General features: G+C 37.9%; 1 protein-coding gene and 1 pseudogene across 5 annotated transcripts in view; one reads left to right on the top strand and one right to left on the bottom strand.

The window, feature by feature from the left end:
- Positions 1-1,298: 1,298 nt before the first annotated feature.
- Positions 1,299-16,436, bottom strand: part of CDK19 (cyclin dependent kinase 19) — a 246,541-nt gene continuing 231,403 nt past the window's right edge. For 4 of the 5 annotated variants that reach the window (XM_037843950.1, XM_037843955.1, XM_037843952.1 and 1 more), the window contains one exon: positions 11,779-16,149. In XM_037843950.1, the coding sequence (XP_037699878.1) occupies positions 16,018-16,149 (132 nt within the window). In that variant the 3' untranslated portion in view covers positions 11,779-16,017. Of the gene's footprint in view, positions 1,829-11,778; positions 16,150-16,436 lie in introns of those variants that run through there. The other variant, XM_037843951.1, reaches the window with a different exon arrangement.
- LOC119540006 lies at positions 9,157-9,949 on the top strand (annotated as a pseudogene).

The raw sequence follows: 16,436 nt of genomic DNA, 5'->3' as shown, positions 1-16,436 counted from the left end.
CTGATCTTTATTATTTCCTCTCTTCTGCTTACTTATAGTATCAGTTATTCTTTTTGTAATTTCATAAGGTAAAAGTGAGGTCATTAATTAAATATAGGGTTCTTTTAAAATAAAGGGTTTTTAGTACTATAAATTTCTCCACTAAGCACTGCTGATATGCATCTCATGAACTTTGATATGTTGTGCTTTGTTTACACTCAGTTTAAAATGTTTCTTAATTTGTTCTTTGGTCCATGGATTGTTTAGAATTACATTGTTTAATTTCCAAATATTTGGGGATTTCCAAAAATTCTTTCTGTTCATGATTTCTAACTAAATTCTGTTGTGATTAGAGAATATACTTTAAATATCTTCAATAATTTAAAATTTATTTAGATATGTTTTTTGGTCCAGCATATGATCTATGCCAGAGAATGTTCCATGTGCACTTGAAAAGAATGTGCATTCTTTTGTTGTTGATTGAAATGTTTGTCTTACTCAATTTCTGTCCAGTTGTTCTGTCCATTATCAAAATTTGACTATTGAAATCTCTAATTATGGTTGAAGAATTGTCAAATTTCTTTTTTTTCAAGTCTGTCAATTTTTGCTTTATGCTTTTGGGGGCTCTGTGGTAAGCATGCATACATTTATAATTGTTATATCTTCCTCATGTGTTGACACTTTTTTCATTATGAAATATCCCTCTTTGTCTGGTCTATTTCTTGCCTTAATGTCTATTTTGTCTGATATTAATATAGCCATTCCAGCTTTCTTATGTTTATTGGTTACATAGAAAATGTTTTCCCATCCTTTTTCTATCAATCTATTTTTGTCTTTGAATCTAAAGTTGCTCTCTTATAGACAGTATATGATTGGATCTTGCTTTTATATCCAGTCTGACAACATCAGCCTTTGGATTGAATGCTTACTAAGTAATGTAATTTAAAGTAATTTTAATTTAACGTAATTATTGTTATGGATGGATTGTGGCTGTCATTTTGCTATTTGATTCTTATATGTTGCAGATCTTTATTTGATCTTCTATCATTCCTTTACTATCCTCTTTTGGACTAAACAATTTTTTTATTCTGCTAATGATTTTTTTAACCTACTTTAAAATTTGTTAGTGGTTGCCCTAGGGACTCAAATATACAATATTACCTCATCACAGTCTATATCAAGCTAATGCTGACTTAATTCTTTAAAAAACACAATATTCTATAAAGCAATAATTATAACATTGTATTTTAAAGCTCATAATGCATATATGCAATATATAAACAATAATAGGATAAAGGAGGGGGAAATGAAGTTATATTGGAGCAAAGTGGCATTTTAATGGAATTAAGAGAAGGAAAGAGAAATATATGTGCATTTATATAGTCCTTTATATTTACCCACATATTTACAATTTCCCATGCTTTTCATTTCTTCTTTGTGTTCAAATTATCATCTGGTGTCCTTCCTTTCAGCTAGAAGAAATTCTTTTAGTATTTCTTGTAAGGCATGTCTGCTAACAACAAACTCTGTCTTTGTTTATCTGGAAATATCTTTATTTCACTTTCATTATTGAAGGATAGTTTTTCTAGAAATAGAATAGCTTGGCTGACAGTTGGCTTTTGGGTTTTTTTTCTTGCAACACTTTGAATATATCATTTTACTGTCTTCTGGCCTCCATGTTCTCTGAAAAGTCAACAGTTATTCATATTGTTGTACCTTTGTAAGTGATGGGTCATTTTTCTCTTGCTGGTTTCGAGCATTTTTCTTGTCATTGGCTTCCAACAGTTTGACTATAATATGTGAATCTCTTCGTATTTATCCTACTTAGGGCTTGTTGAACTTCTCAGACCTGTAAATTGATATTTTCCATTAAATTTGGGTAGTTTTCAGTCATTTTGCCATTAAATTTTTTCTGCCACTTCCTGTCTCTTCTTATCCTTCTGGGACTCAAATTATGTGTATATTTGTGTACTTGATACTATCCCACCAGTCTCTGAGGCTCTGTTCATTTTTCTTTAACCCTTTACTTATTTTTCTTCAGATGGAATCATATCTATAAATCTGTATTCAAGTTCACTGATTCTTCTGTGATCTCAAATCTGTTCGGGTTCTTTTTTAAAAAATTCATTTTTATCTTTGTTGAGAGTCTCTATTCTTTGGGTCATTGTATTTTTCTGTCCTTTAATTCTTTTTTAAATGAAATTTTATTGCGATATATTCACATACCATACAATCATCAAAAGTGTACAATCAATTGTTCCCAGTGCCATCATATAGTGGTGCATTCATCTGCCCTTTAATTCTTAAGCATGAGTTCCTTTAGTTGTTTGGACATATTTATAATAGCTGCTTTGCATCATTGTATGCTAAATCTAATTTCTGAGACCATTCAGACAGTTTCTATTGTTTGCTTTTATTTCTGAGTATGGGCCACACTTTTTTGGCTGTACTACAGGTATTAAAACAACTAATGCTAAATCAATTCAAGAATTTTAGGGAAGATATGGCAAAAGAGATGAGGCATATATTGAAAACACTGGGTGAACTTAAGGTAGAAATCAAAAGTTCAAAAAAACAACTGGCAGAGTCTATGAAATTAAGGGCGCAACACAAGAGATGAAAGACACAATGGAGACATGCAACAGCAGATCTCAAGAGACAGAAGGAAACACTCAGGAACTGGAGAACAAGACAACAATATGTGAAGAAGCCTACACACAAAAGAACAGATAAAGAAAAGAATTGAAAAATATGGGCAACATCTCCAGGAATTGAATGACAACATGAAATGTAAGAATGTATGTGTCATGGGTGTTCCAGAGGGAGAAGAGAAGGAAAAAGGGACAGAAGCAATAATAGAGGAAATAATCAATGAAAATTTCCCATATCTTATGAAAGACATAAAATTCAGATCCAAGCAGTGCAGCATACTCCAAACAGATCTGAATAGGCCTACACCAAGATACTTAATAATCAGATTATCAAACATCAAAGATAAAGAGAAAATCCTGAAAGCAACAAGAGAAAAGCGATCCATCACATATAAAGGAAGCTTGATAAGACTATGTGCAGATTTCTCAATAGAAGCCATGGAGGCAAGAAGGAAGTGGTGTGATATATTTAAGATACTGAAAGAGAAAAACCACCAACCAAGAATCCTATATCCAGCAAAACTATCCTTCAAATATGAGGGAGACCTTTATCTAGTGTATGGATGAGTAGAAAAATGGGGATAAAAACTAAAGGACAAATGGGGTGGGATGGGGGGATGATTTGGGTGTTCTTTTTTCACTTTTATTTTTTATTCTTGTTCTGGTTCTTTCTGATGTAAGGAAGATGTTCAGAGATAGACTGTGGTGATGAACACATAACTATGTTATCATACTGTGGACAGTGGATTGTATATCATGGATGATTGTATGGTGTGTGAATGTATTTCAATAAAACTGAATTTAATAAAAAAGAAAAAAAAACTGAAAAAAAAATATGAGGGAGAGCTTAAAATACTCTCTGACAAACAGACAATGACAGAGTTTGTGAAGAAGATACCAGCTCTACAGGAAACACTAAAGGGAGCACTGCAAACAGAAAGGAAAAGACAGGAGTGAGAGGTTTGGAATACAGTTTTGGGAGATAGTAGCACAGCAATCTAAATATACTGAACAAAAATGACTATGAGTATGTTTGAGAGAGGAAGGTTAGGAGCATGTGGGACACCAGAAGGAAAGAGGAAAGATAAAGACTGGGACTGTATAACTAACTCAGTGAAACCTAGGGTGTGCAACGATTGTGATAAAAGGTACAAATATGTATTTACATGAGCTAGAACAAGTGAATGTCAACATTCCAAGGTGTTAAAAATAGGGAGGCATTGGTGGAAAAATACAATCAACACAAACTAGATACTATAATTAACAGAAACATTGTATTATGCTTCCTTTAATGTAACAAAGGCAATACCAAAGCCAAATGCATATGGGGGGGAGGGCGGAACACAACATAGGAAAGAGGTATGGGACTCCTGACACTGGTGATGTTGTCTGACTCTTTATTCTACTTTAGTTTAATGCTGTCTTTCCTTTTGTCGCTTCCTAGCTGTCATGGGTTTTTTTTCTTTCTTTCTTTTTTTTCTTTTGTCTCTCTACCTTCTTTGACTCTTCCTCCTTCTTTGTGGAAGAAATGGAGATGTCCTTATACAGATAGTGGTGATGGTGGTGACTACATAAATATGTGACTATACAGGGAACCATTAATTATTTACTTAGGAATGTATGGTGTGTGAACAAAACTGTCTTAAAAAAAATGGGTTGATGAAGAAAACTTGAGGGCACTATATTGAGTGAAATAAGACAGACATATAAGGACAAATATTGCATGGTCTCACTGATATGAACTAATTATAATATGTAAACTCACAGACATGAAATATAAGTTACCAGGATATAGAATGGAGCTAAAGAATGGGGAACGGTTGCTTATTAGGAGCAGAATGTTCAGCTAGAGTGAACTTAAATGCTTGGAAGTGGCAGAGGTGAAGTTAGCACATTGTGAGAATGACTAACAGTGCTGAATGGTGTGTGAATGTGGTGGAAAGGGTAAGCTCAGAGTCACTCACGTCACCAGCAGGAAAGTTGGAGGTTAAAAGATGGGAACGTATAAAACAGTGAATCTTATGGTGGACAGTGTCCATGATTAACTGTACAAATATCAGAAATCTCTCTTATGAACTAGAGCAAATGTGTGACACTATAACTAAAAGTTAATAATAGAGGAGTATATAGAAAAAATATATACCTATTCCAAACTATATACTACAGTTAGGGGTATGGGAGGATTTGAGTTTCCTTTTTTTGTCTCTATTTCTTTTCTGGAGTAATGAAAATGTTCTAAAAATTGAAAAAACTTAATTATGGTGATGGATGCACAGCTGTATGATGGTACTGGGGGCAATTGAGTGTACACTTCGGATCTTTGGATGATTGTATGGTTTTGTGAACAATTGCAATTTAAAAAATTGGAAAAAAAAAGTCTATCTAGTCTAGATTTTCAGTCCCATTTGCACATTTGATAACTTCATTTCTTTTAGTTAATTTTCTAAATTCTCAAATTGACTTTTTGTATTATTGCCTCCCTTTTATCTAGAGCTTCTTTAAAAGATTAAAGAAATCTTAATTGGTTATATAAACAGGGGACTCCTAACTTGGGACCCCTGAGTTCCAAGGGTGGGAGAAGATAATAACAGGGATAGGGAGGAGCAATTAGTAAGTTATTTTTAATATTTCAAAGATATCAGATAAAAATTGTACAATTACCAGAGATAAGTCTGCTAAGCTAACCACAATGTCCTGTTTCTAAGTTTGGGGCTGGAATTACTTCAGCTCAATGTAAGAATTCTGGTAATCTTATGCTGATCAGAAGTTTTTGTTTGTAGTTATAAATAGCGTTGGGTAACAAAAGTGGGAGAGTAAGCCAATTATTACCTAATAAAGAAGTTTATTTTAAACATGGGTGTAGGTCCAAGAGAACAAAGGAACAAAGTGATCCCTTTGAGATGAAATAGATGGAAACCTCTGATGTGGCCCAGACCTCTGGTACAGATGAGGGAATTGAAGCCAATCAGCCCACATGGCAAGTTGTCAGCAAGGCCTGAACTGGGCAACTTATGAACATATTAGCACAGAGGACACATCCAACGTTAACAGAGTCCTGTGATTGAAATCCTATAAAATATAGACCAGTGCTAATAGAATTTTCTGCAATGATGGAAATGTGCTATATCTGCACTGCCCAATAGCCACATGTGGCTGTTGAGCATTGAAACAGGACTAGTGTGACTGAGGAACTGAATTTTTAACTTAATTTAACTTTAAAGGTAACTTAAATAGCCACTAGTGGCTGCAGTTTTGGACAATAAAGATCTAGACATCTGTGTTCATAAAATTAAATTCCGCCTCCATGCTCTTCAAATCATAGGCAACTATTTTCAAACCTTAAATCACAGAATCCCTTTTTAGAAAAAGAAAACATTGTTGCAAACATTAATGTAAAATATAAAGTAGCAGAGCTGGTATGGGGGGAGGGCATAGAGCCCACCACTCCCTCCTTCACTTCCCACCCTTATCAGCTCTCCCCTGCCCTTGCCCAGCTTCATCTGTCCTGTACCACTTGGGCTCTTTGGCACCTCCTCAGAACCTCTAAAACTGCACTGAGCACATTGTGAAAACCACCAAGAAAAATACAGGAGAAGGGACCAGCCGCAGGTAATTCCCCTACTGAATATCTACCGAGCAGTGACTGGGAACCAGGCACTGGGCTGGAGGTCGTAAGGTTTATATGGGAAAAATGACACCTGCCTCAAAGAAACAGGTGATTATTGATGTTTATTGTTCAATAAACAATAATGTTTATTGATAACATCTTAGCCATATGCCATACATACCTTATAGCATTTTGTCATCATATTAGCCTTATGAATCATGGTGATCTTCATTTCACAATTTAGAACATGAGACTCCAAGAGGTACATAACTCATCCAAGGGCAAACCACCGACCCATCAGTGAGAAGCTAAGACTCGGTTTGCATGATTCAAAGCTGTACTGTGCCCCTCAAGAGCTCACCATCCAGCTGGGGAGGGTGTCTGTACCCAGAGACTTGGGAGTTGGAAATCTTAAAAAAATATTAACCTCGGGAGTTAAATTATCAATGGATCAAAGAGGAGCTATTCACAGTTAGTTCCCTAGCCCAGAAGACTCTCCTGTATCCAGATAGAATATATTCAATGTCCAAATAAAGTTTAAAGATGGGGGGTGGGGTGGGTCAGCCATGAAAGGACAGAAAAGGAGAGGCCCCAGCAGACACTGGCAGTGACCACCCAGGCATGGTCAGGAGACTGGAACCTGGCTGAGGAGTTTTGAGTATCTGTAATCCAGCCCTGGGTTCTGGGGGGCATCCCCACCAGGAGATGAATACAACAGACTCTTGAACTTGAAGCCAGAGAAACTTCTGTTCTTTCAGCTTCCCTGGTTCAGAGTCCACACTGACTCAGGGGTCAGCCCGCAGAGGGCACTTTCTCTCCTCCTTCCTCATGCCTGACCCTGCAGTTCTTCCAGAATGCCCGGCCTGACTGCTGAGTCCATCAGGCCACCCAGCCTTGGTTCATACTTCTTTCTTGGCCTAGAGCCAAGACTACCATGTAATCAAGGTGAGATTGTACTTTGGATTTTTTTTTTTTTTTAACACTACTAAAAGTTCAGAAAGTCACATCACTAGTAGCACCACGGCTTGGGTGTTCAGGTTGCCAGTACAACATCTTGCATCCATTTGCATTTTCTGCCTCATTCACTGTGGCTTCTAGTGCAGTTGTGCCGATTATTTACATATTGATATACTTATTTATCATCAGTTGCCTTCCTTTTATTCTCTTTTATACTACAGCTAGGGAATTGTATTGACATATTTTAAAATTATATGTGTAGGTATGCTATATAATCTATGAATGTCATGATAGACAAAGGGGCAATACAAAAATATTTGTTATAAAAAGGAGACATTGGGTCGAACAGAGTTGAGAACCACTGACGTAAACGATACTCTTCTCACTTCTACCTTCTCTCTACTAATTTCAGTGGGGAGGGGGGGCACTGTGAGAGGGTGGTTTATGTACCCCAACAAACTCATATTCTTAATCTGCATCCCTGTGGGTGTAAGTGTATCTATAATAGGCCCTCTGAGCGTGTTATTTTTGTTAAGGCATGGCCAACTGAATCAGGATGAGTCTTACTCCGTAATACTGGTGGTCTTGTAAAGAGAAGACATCAGAGCCAGAAGACAAAGGAGAAGGCCCCAGGGAGACGCAGGAAGTTGGGAGAAACCGGAAGAGCAAGCACAAGGAAAGAGAGGTTCCCATGTGACGGAGGCAGACGTGCAAGCAAAGGAACCCCAATGAGTGCAGCAAGCCAGCAGCAGAAAGCTACCTCAGGTGCCTTACCAAACCCGATTTTGGACTTTTAGCCTCTGAAACCATAAGCCAAAAGCTCTTGTTGTTTAAGCCAACCCATTGTGTGGTGTTTGTTGTAGCAGCCTGGCAAACTAACACCAGGGCCCAGATAAAACATGAACCAATGAGAGTAAATATACATTGTGTATGACTAAAGGCCAAACTATGTGGTTCAGACTGGCAAAATAGGAATAGGAGGGAACTTCCTTAACTTGATAAAGGGCATCTATGGAAAACCTTTATCTAACATCATACCAGACAGCAAAATATTGAATGCTTTCCTCTAGGACTGAGAACATTTCAACGTGTTCTCTTGCATCAGTTCCAGTCAACACTGTATAGGAAGACCTTGTCCATGTGTTTAGCAAGAAAAACAAATAAAAGTTATATAGCCAGAAAGAAGAAGTTCAACTGTCTTTATTCACAGATGACATTATTGTGTATGTAATCTAAAGGAATAACCCCCTCCCCCAGCACACACACACACAAAGAGCTACTAGAACCAATAAGTGAATTTAACAAGGTTGCAGGATATAAGACCAATATACAAAAATCAATTGTAAATCTACATACTGGCAACAAATAATTAGAAAAAGAAATTTTTAAAGTGCATATATAGTACCATCAATACCTAGGAATAAATTTAAAAAAAGATGTATAAACCTCAACACTGAAATCTGCAGAACATTGCTGAGAAATATTAAAGATCTAAATAAACAGAGAGATACACCATGTACATGTGCCAGAAAACCGACTAGTATTAAGATATTTCTTTTTCCCAAATTGATTTATAGATTCAATGTAGTTCCAATAAATATCTAGCAGGCTTTTTTTTTTTTGGTAGAAATTGACAAGCTGATTCTAAAATGTATACGGAAATGTATAGAATATAAGGTAGCCAAAACAATCTTGAAAATAGAAACAAAGTTGCAAGACTTATCCTACCCCATTTTGAGACTTATTAAAAACTTACGGTTTTAGATGAAAGCCCAAGAACTTCAAAAAAACATCAAATGGCAGACGATGCCAGTGCTGCTAGAACCCGGTGCCTTCTACGGCAGATTGGGCAGCGGGTCCTGAGTGGACATTGCGGCAGTGGTCCCCAGGCCGGGCTGAGGCTGTGGAGCTTGCGGAGGCAAGGACAAGGATGAGGAGTGGCTCCCTGTCACCAAGCTGGGCCGCGTGGCCCAGGACATGAAGATCAGGTCCCTGAAGGAGATCTGTCTCTTTGCCCATCAAGGAGTCTGAGATCACTGACTTTTTCCTGGGGACGTCCCTCAAGGACGAGGTTTTGAAAGTTATGTGTGTGCAAAAGCAGACCCCACGCTGGCCAGCAGAGCAGGTTCAAGGTCTTTGTTGCCACCAGGGACTGGGTGTGAAGTGCTCCAAGGAGGTAGCCACCGCCATGCATGTGGCAGTATCCCAGCCATGTTCTCCATCGTCCCTGTGCACTGGGGCTACTGGGGGGTCCAAGACCAGTGAGCTCCACGCCATCCCTTGCAAGGTGACCGGATGTTGTGGCTCTGGGCTGAGCACCTCATTCCCGCAGCCAATGGCACTGACAGTGTCTTGGCCCCAGTGCCCAAGAAGCTGCTGCTGACGGCCAGTGTTGACCATGGCTGCACCTCAGCCAGGGGCTGCATGACAACCCCAGGCAACTTCACCAAGGCCATCTTTGAGGCCATCTCCACCACCTTCAGCTATCTCATTCCCCACCTCTGGAAGGAGACCAAGTTTACAAGTCTCCCTCTCAAGAATTCACCTGCCACCTTGTCAAGACCCATATCAGAGTCTTGGTGCAGAGGTCCCAGATCCCTGCCGTCAGCACCACATAAGGTTTTTATGGGAGAAAAATAAAGTGAATTAATTTTGATATTTTAAAAAAATCTGAAGTAATTAAAATAAAGTGATATTGGCATAGGACAGACAAAATGGAACAGAATGAAGAGTCCAGAAATAGACCCACACATACATGGCCAACTGAATTTTCAGCAGACATAAATGCAATTCAGTGAGTGAAAGCAATGTCTTCTTATCAAATGGTACTTGAGTAACAAGATATTCATATAAAAAAATGATCTTGACCGCTACCTCACATCTTACACAAAAATTATTTTCAGATAGGTCATAGACCTTAATATAAAAGCTAAAACTCTAAGTCTTCTAGAAGAAAATAAAGGCAATTATCATAATAACATGTGGCAGCTGAAGGTTTCCTAGGATGCACACACACACACACAAAAGATAAATTTGATTTCATTGGAATTTAAATCTCTGATTATCAACAGATACTATTAAAACATTAAAAACGTTTGAAATACATAAGGACTTATATTCAGAACATATAAAAATGCCCATAAGTCAATAAAAAACTTAATTTTAAAATGGAAAAAAAAATTTAACTGCTAGGACAGAAAAGACAATACAAATGCCAATAGGCATGTGAAAAGGTGCTCAAAGCATATTAAAGCCAAAATGAGATACCATTACACACCCATTAGAACAGATAAAATCTTTAAAACAAAAACTGATAATACTAAATGTTGTTGAAAATGGAAAGCAACTGGAATTTTCCTGCCTTGCTTGCTGGAATGTAAAATGGAACAATCACATTAGAAAATTCCTTGGCATTTTTTTTCGGTTAAATGCACACCTGTCCTATGATGCGGCAATTCCAAGCCTCATATAATCAAGAGAAATGAAAACATATACCTGCAACAAAACATAAAAAATATTCATAGGAGCTTTATTCATAATAGCCCCCAACTGGAAATAATCCAACTGCCTATCAACAGATGAATGGATAAACAAGTTGTGGTATATTTATACAATGGAATACTATTCAGCAATAAAATTACTGATATACCTAACATGGATGATTCTTAAAAACATTATGTTTTGCAAAAGAATCCAGACACAAGAATACAAACTGTATAATTCCATTTATATGAAATTCTAAAAAAGCAAAACTAATATACAGTGATAGAAATCAGAACAGCGATTTTCTCTGTGGGTATGGGGGATAGCGATTGGAAAAGGAGCATGAGGGAGCTTTCTGGTTTCCCTGTAACCAAAAGTGAAAGCTCGTTGTAACATTTGCTTGGAGGACCCAGACCTTTCAAAACACGGTTTCTCCAAGAACAACCAATGCATGAAAGAAAGAATGCAAAGGACAAGGCCAGAGGAAGGCAAAAGTCTCAAATGTTGTTTGTCTTCTAACATGTTCTCTGCTATTTGGACCTATTCAGTCCACCCTCCTCTCCACTACCATGAAAGAGATCTAAGAAGGAAATCAAATTAACTCGTGTGATCTCCCCAGAGTCATTTTCAACCTTTTGCCAAGCCCCAAGCCCCCACCACACCCAAACACTCACATACAGTAACATGGGGTGTCCACAACCTATACCAATCTCCTTCCCGCTTCCTCCCTTATCTGGAATCCTGCCCCTTCAGTTTACCCTGTCAGACCAATCACTCTTTAACACTAGTTGTGAACTCAAGCTGCTATGCTATCTCACTCCTTTACGCTCTCTGTATTCCCTCTCCTCAACCCTAATCAGAAATGTCTCAAGACCAGGAATGTCTTATACACGTTGTCATCTCTCCTTACCCAGCATAGTGTCTGGTTCACAGTAGGTATTTAACAAATATTTGAAAGAAAAAATGGCAAACTTGTGGGGAGAGACCATGTAGTCTCTGCAAGACAAGTGTAACCTTAAAAACTTCTAGGCACGCAGAGAAAATGTTAACATAAAAGTTAATTACAAAAGTACTTCTACACTTAAAAAATTCACAAGGAAACAAAGTCAATTAAATTTTATTACAACCAAGAATATAAAATAAATGCAATGTAATTTATTTTAGTTTTAACAGTCATTTCAAGAAGGATGTCAGGACAAATCAAAAGCGGAAACAGCTCCAAAGCGGCAGCTCGTCCTGCACCCCATGGCGCAGGACCGTGGTGGGTGCAGCCGGCTCAGAGCACGCACCTCACAGCGGAGCATGGAAAGTGTACATAGTCGTCTATATAATCATAAAAAGAGGGATGCGTGCATAAAATTACTGAAAAAGATGACGAGGACAGGCACACTTCACAAATAGGAATTATGAGAAATACAAAGTAGACCAGTTTAGAAAGGATATTACTACATAACATATATAAAAAAGTACTTTAAATTGTTGTTAAAAAGGACACCTTCAGTCCAGATTTTGTGTAATACTTTTAGTGTCTACACAGACAAATCTTTAAAAAAATTAAATAGTATTAATTTACTAAATATTTAGGAGATAACAGTGCATTAAGGATTTTTTTTTTCTCATATAATACATACATATCACTCCTTCGCAGTGATAGCATAGAAGAGTAAGTATGGCCTTAGGTACAACACATTTTTTAAAAAGTCCTAAAACAATGAACTTTATGGTATTTGTGTTTATTCTTGTAGATTTTGGGGACCTAAACTGCTATATTTTCTACTGAAGATTACTTGTACTTGAATCCTTCAAGCCTCCTCTGGTCTAACAGCCATTGCACTGCCTCTCTCTCTGACCCAGGAAGACATCATCACAGAATTAAGTAAAGACTTGCAATTTTCGTAGAATTCTTCCTTCATTGTGTAGTTTCTGCTGTGTCAATTTATTCAAAGCAGATTAAGCTGCAATTCTTATTCTCTAACTGTTTCTTTTCCCTTTAGCAGAGAAAACAGCATCATTTTAGAGGCATCCAATTAGCAGTTGCTTCACCAGGAATGAGGCAGTGAACATGCAGGTAAATGTTGTCCCTTTCCATTCTTCAATTGTTTTTGTAAAAGCAAAACAGTAGTACAGAAGACCAAAATTCTAAGTCCTAACGTTTCAAAACCACACAGATATAAAAATATACGTGTCCTTGGTATTTGCATGTTACTGCATGATCTACTTCATTACAAGGATTGTTTCAGCCTCATCGTATCAACCCCGCCAACCAGGCTGCCCTGCACTCGACCTCATCTCTCCTGAAACCCTAGAATCCCTTCTCCCAAACACACATCTCACCAGAAAGCTAACTCTAAAATGGAGTTGTAATGTGGAGAGTCTAAAACTTTCACTTTGATTCATTCCTTCTTTTCAATAGCCTCCCCTGGTTGGGGGATTGCCATGGGTGGTATATGCCCACATAAGAGCAGGTCCGTGTCCTCCAGGGGCAATGTCTGTATCTAATGAATTTTCAAAGAGGAATATGGTCATCTGGGAACCACGAAGGTAAATTTTAACCTCAGAATGCTTCACAAGTTGCCTTAGAGATCCCACAGTTTTAGGGCCCTTATGTGTGTTAAAGGCTTTGTTCCCCTTTAAGGGGAAAAGGAAATTACCAAAATTATTTCAAAGGACATCAGTGGTTATCACCAGCCCTGAGGCAAGCCCAGAGTGAAAAGGGCCAGTACCAGTGCAGTGACCAGGAACCCAGTCATCTGTAATGGGGATCTCTGGCTATGTCCTGGAGAACCCAGTGTTCTGCGAGGAAGCGACAAAATCTCCTTAACATTTACATATAGGTTCTGCCAGTAAAATTCATTATATACAAAGAAAACAGGGTGTCCTGTGAATGTTTAAGTACATTTCACAAGGGTTGTATATCAGAGTTGCTTATAAAGTATTAAGGGGCATGGTATTTTGGTTTTTGCATATATTTGGGTTTGTCTTTTTATTAAATGTAAGCTCCCCTGGTGGGCAGGAACGGAGCTTCTATTTTCATTGTAATTTTCTACAATACTTAGTAGAAGTGTGTTCTGCCAACCAATTGTTGAAAGGCTGCTGTGAATGTTTCAAATATACATTAATGCCTTTTTTGATATTTAATCTCTGGCTTTCTCTAAGGTGGACAGAGAAAACTCTCCATAGCACTGTTTACAATAAAGCAGAGTTGGAAATAATAACTTCATCACGTAGGTTTAGAAGTAAACAAAAGGACCTTCATGTCTTAAGAAGGTTTTACCTATAAACCAATCCCATGGCATAGACATCCCAGGAGAGCTTGTCACCAAATCAATCATAAGTTCCTTAATGCAAGTATGTCCTGGCCTTCCTTTGTGCCTTCTGACCAGCTCAGAGCTGGGTACATGGTGAGGGGGCAATGAGCATCTGTTGACGACAGCTCTGTACAGTGAGGCTGGATAGAACTTTATACAGGTAGCTGCATTATACAGAGGGCTATTCAGTTCTTATTTTAAAAAACAGAAGGGGTCAATTATCATGGAGACAATCAGAAATTCCATCAAATGGAGCATGCCAACTGTTTCATCTTCAGTCTTGATGTGTCACTATACAGTCTTTATTATTAAGAAGCATTATTATGCTGAGATCAGTAAGGTCCCTTGCTGGCTAAGGTATCACATTAATAGTGCAAAATGTATACTGGCTTCTGTCTAAAATCTTATTTTACTTGTGTATGGACCCAGAGTATCATAACCAGGTAGATAAGTTCATAAAGAATAGTAAAAAAATGCATAAAATTTGCATATACAACAATCAGCTATTCTTCTAGCTCAAGAAAACAATGTTTAAAACAAGGCTGGTGCTGCTAGTAGCATTCAAAAGAACACAAACATCTTGCTCCTTACATTACAATGAGAGCTCTAAGTCCTTACATTACCTTTTGACTCTGGAGAGGAAAGGGCTCCTTAAACTGGCTAAGAAAGAACTCAACCTCTAATTCATAGAGAATGGAAATGCAAAATACACTTTATCTAGTACAGTATTACACTATCTGCCCATAGTTTTTAGGCACAATTATTAAGTTTTCTCCTAGGAGCAAAAGAAAGCATTCAGTGCAATGAAAAGATTCTTGATAGAATTGTTTCAGTAACAGCAAAATTATGCATACACAATACATACTTTAAACATGAATAAAACCTAAATTTTTAACATGCTTTAAAAATAGTCACTCTACATCTAATGCAAATATGAATGGAGAACACTGCCTCTTTATTTTAAAAGCAGATTAATTTCAGGCTTCTATTTGAGTACTCTTGATTATTTAAGAAAGTTACTCAAGTTGACCCAGATGTGAAGAAACCAACAGTTCTTTAGTGAAGCCAACTTTATGTACAACACACACTAAAAGCTTTTCCTTCAAAGGGAAGTAATACATCCTTTCAACAACATTACTCCTTAAATCCTAGTGCAGTTAATATTCTCTTCCAGCTTTTTGGTGTGGGCCACAAGAAGACTGTATTTCATCAAAACTCTTGAAACCCTTTTTGAAGGTAGACTTAGCTATATGAAGATTAAAATTATAATTCTTAATTATTGAATACTATTCAGAATAAGATGGTGGTTCTGGGAACTAAGTTCCAGATGAACGATTATATAAAAATTACCACATACTTCAGGTTTTCATAGCATAAAGTATAGCAACTGCAAAGGTCTAGACTGTTTTTGGTTGTAAGTTCACTCTGTCCCACCTCTTTTGTCTTTTTTTATCAGACCTTCCCTGAAACTAGATAAATAAAAACATAATAGTAAAGTACTTTGGGACAGTAACAGTTTCCGTTTGAGACTTCCATGAGCAAAACAGTTTATATGCTGTGAACACAACGTAGTGCTTAAAAAGGTGCATTTTTACCTGTGTTGCTAAATCAGTTCTTGCAGTACAAAACTATACACCACTGGAATTCTGTTTCTAAAACATTAAAATCCTATTACAAGAGCTTTGAAAAGATAAATCATAGTGATTGCTACAGCATGAGAAAGGTGCACCAGGAAATCCTTCAAAAAAAATGCCGAAGGTTACAGAAGTTAAGTGCTGGGATTAGATCAGAGGCTTTATCAGAGAAATCACAATGCAACACATGCAGGGGAAGGGTGTCCGGGAGACTTCACAAGAATCTTCTTTAAGAAAGAAGAGCTATCGGTCCTGCAAAATGTTCAGTATATCAAGTTTTCCTCCTAAATGTGTGAGTTTTAAACCAGCATCGTCGGTTGCATTTTTGGTTCTTCTTCATGCAGATGCCGTATTGCTGAGTCCAGGCCCCAGCGGGCCGCGCGGGGAGGAAGGGCTACTCAGTAGCGGTGCGCCTGGTGCGAGGGGTGGTACTGGGTGCCCTGCTGGGAGGAGGAGGAGTAGCCCAGCGCGCTCTGGGACTGAGACTGTCCCTGGACACTGCTTTGGTAATTCAGGCGTGAACCAGAGTGCTGGGAGAAGGAAGGAGAAAGAAATCAGGGATGGAAGAAGAGAATGGCTCAAGATGTTAACTAAAACAGCAGGGGGAAAGGAGCCACTTTCATTAGGCTCCCCGTTCAGGTCCAGGGTAGCTGGAGAGCATCCATGGCTTGTTAATAAATTTTGCTTATTAGACACCACAGCCTCCTACCACTGTAATCACATGTTCTGACAGGCACAAAGCTTGGCTGGATTTCTTTGGGAGATAAGCTACACTGGCAAAGAAAGGCAGAAGGGAAACTTATACTCTTCAAAGTAT

Source organism: Choloepus didactylus, chromosome 7 (assembly GCF_015220235.1).
Source record: "Choloepus didactylus isolate mChoDid1 chromosome 7, mChoDid1.pri, whole genome shotgun sequence".
Taxonomy (NCBI): Eukaryota; Metazoa; Chordata; class Mammalia; order Pilosa; family Megalonychidae; genus Choloepus; species Choloepus didactylus.
This window is presented reverse-complemented; position numbering and strand designations above follow the sequence as displayed.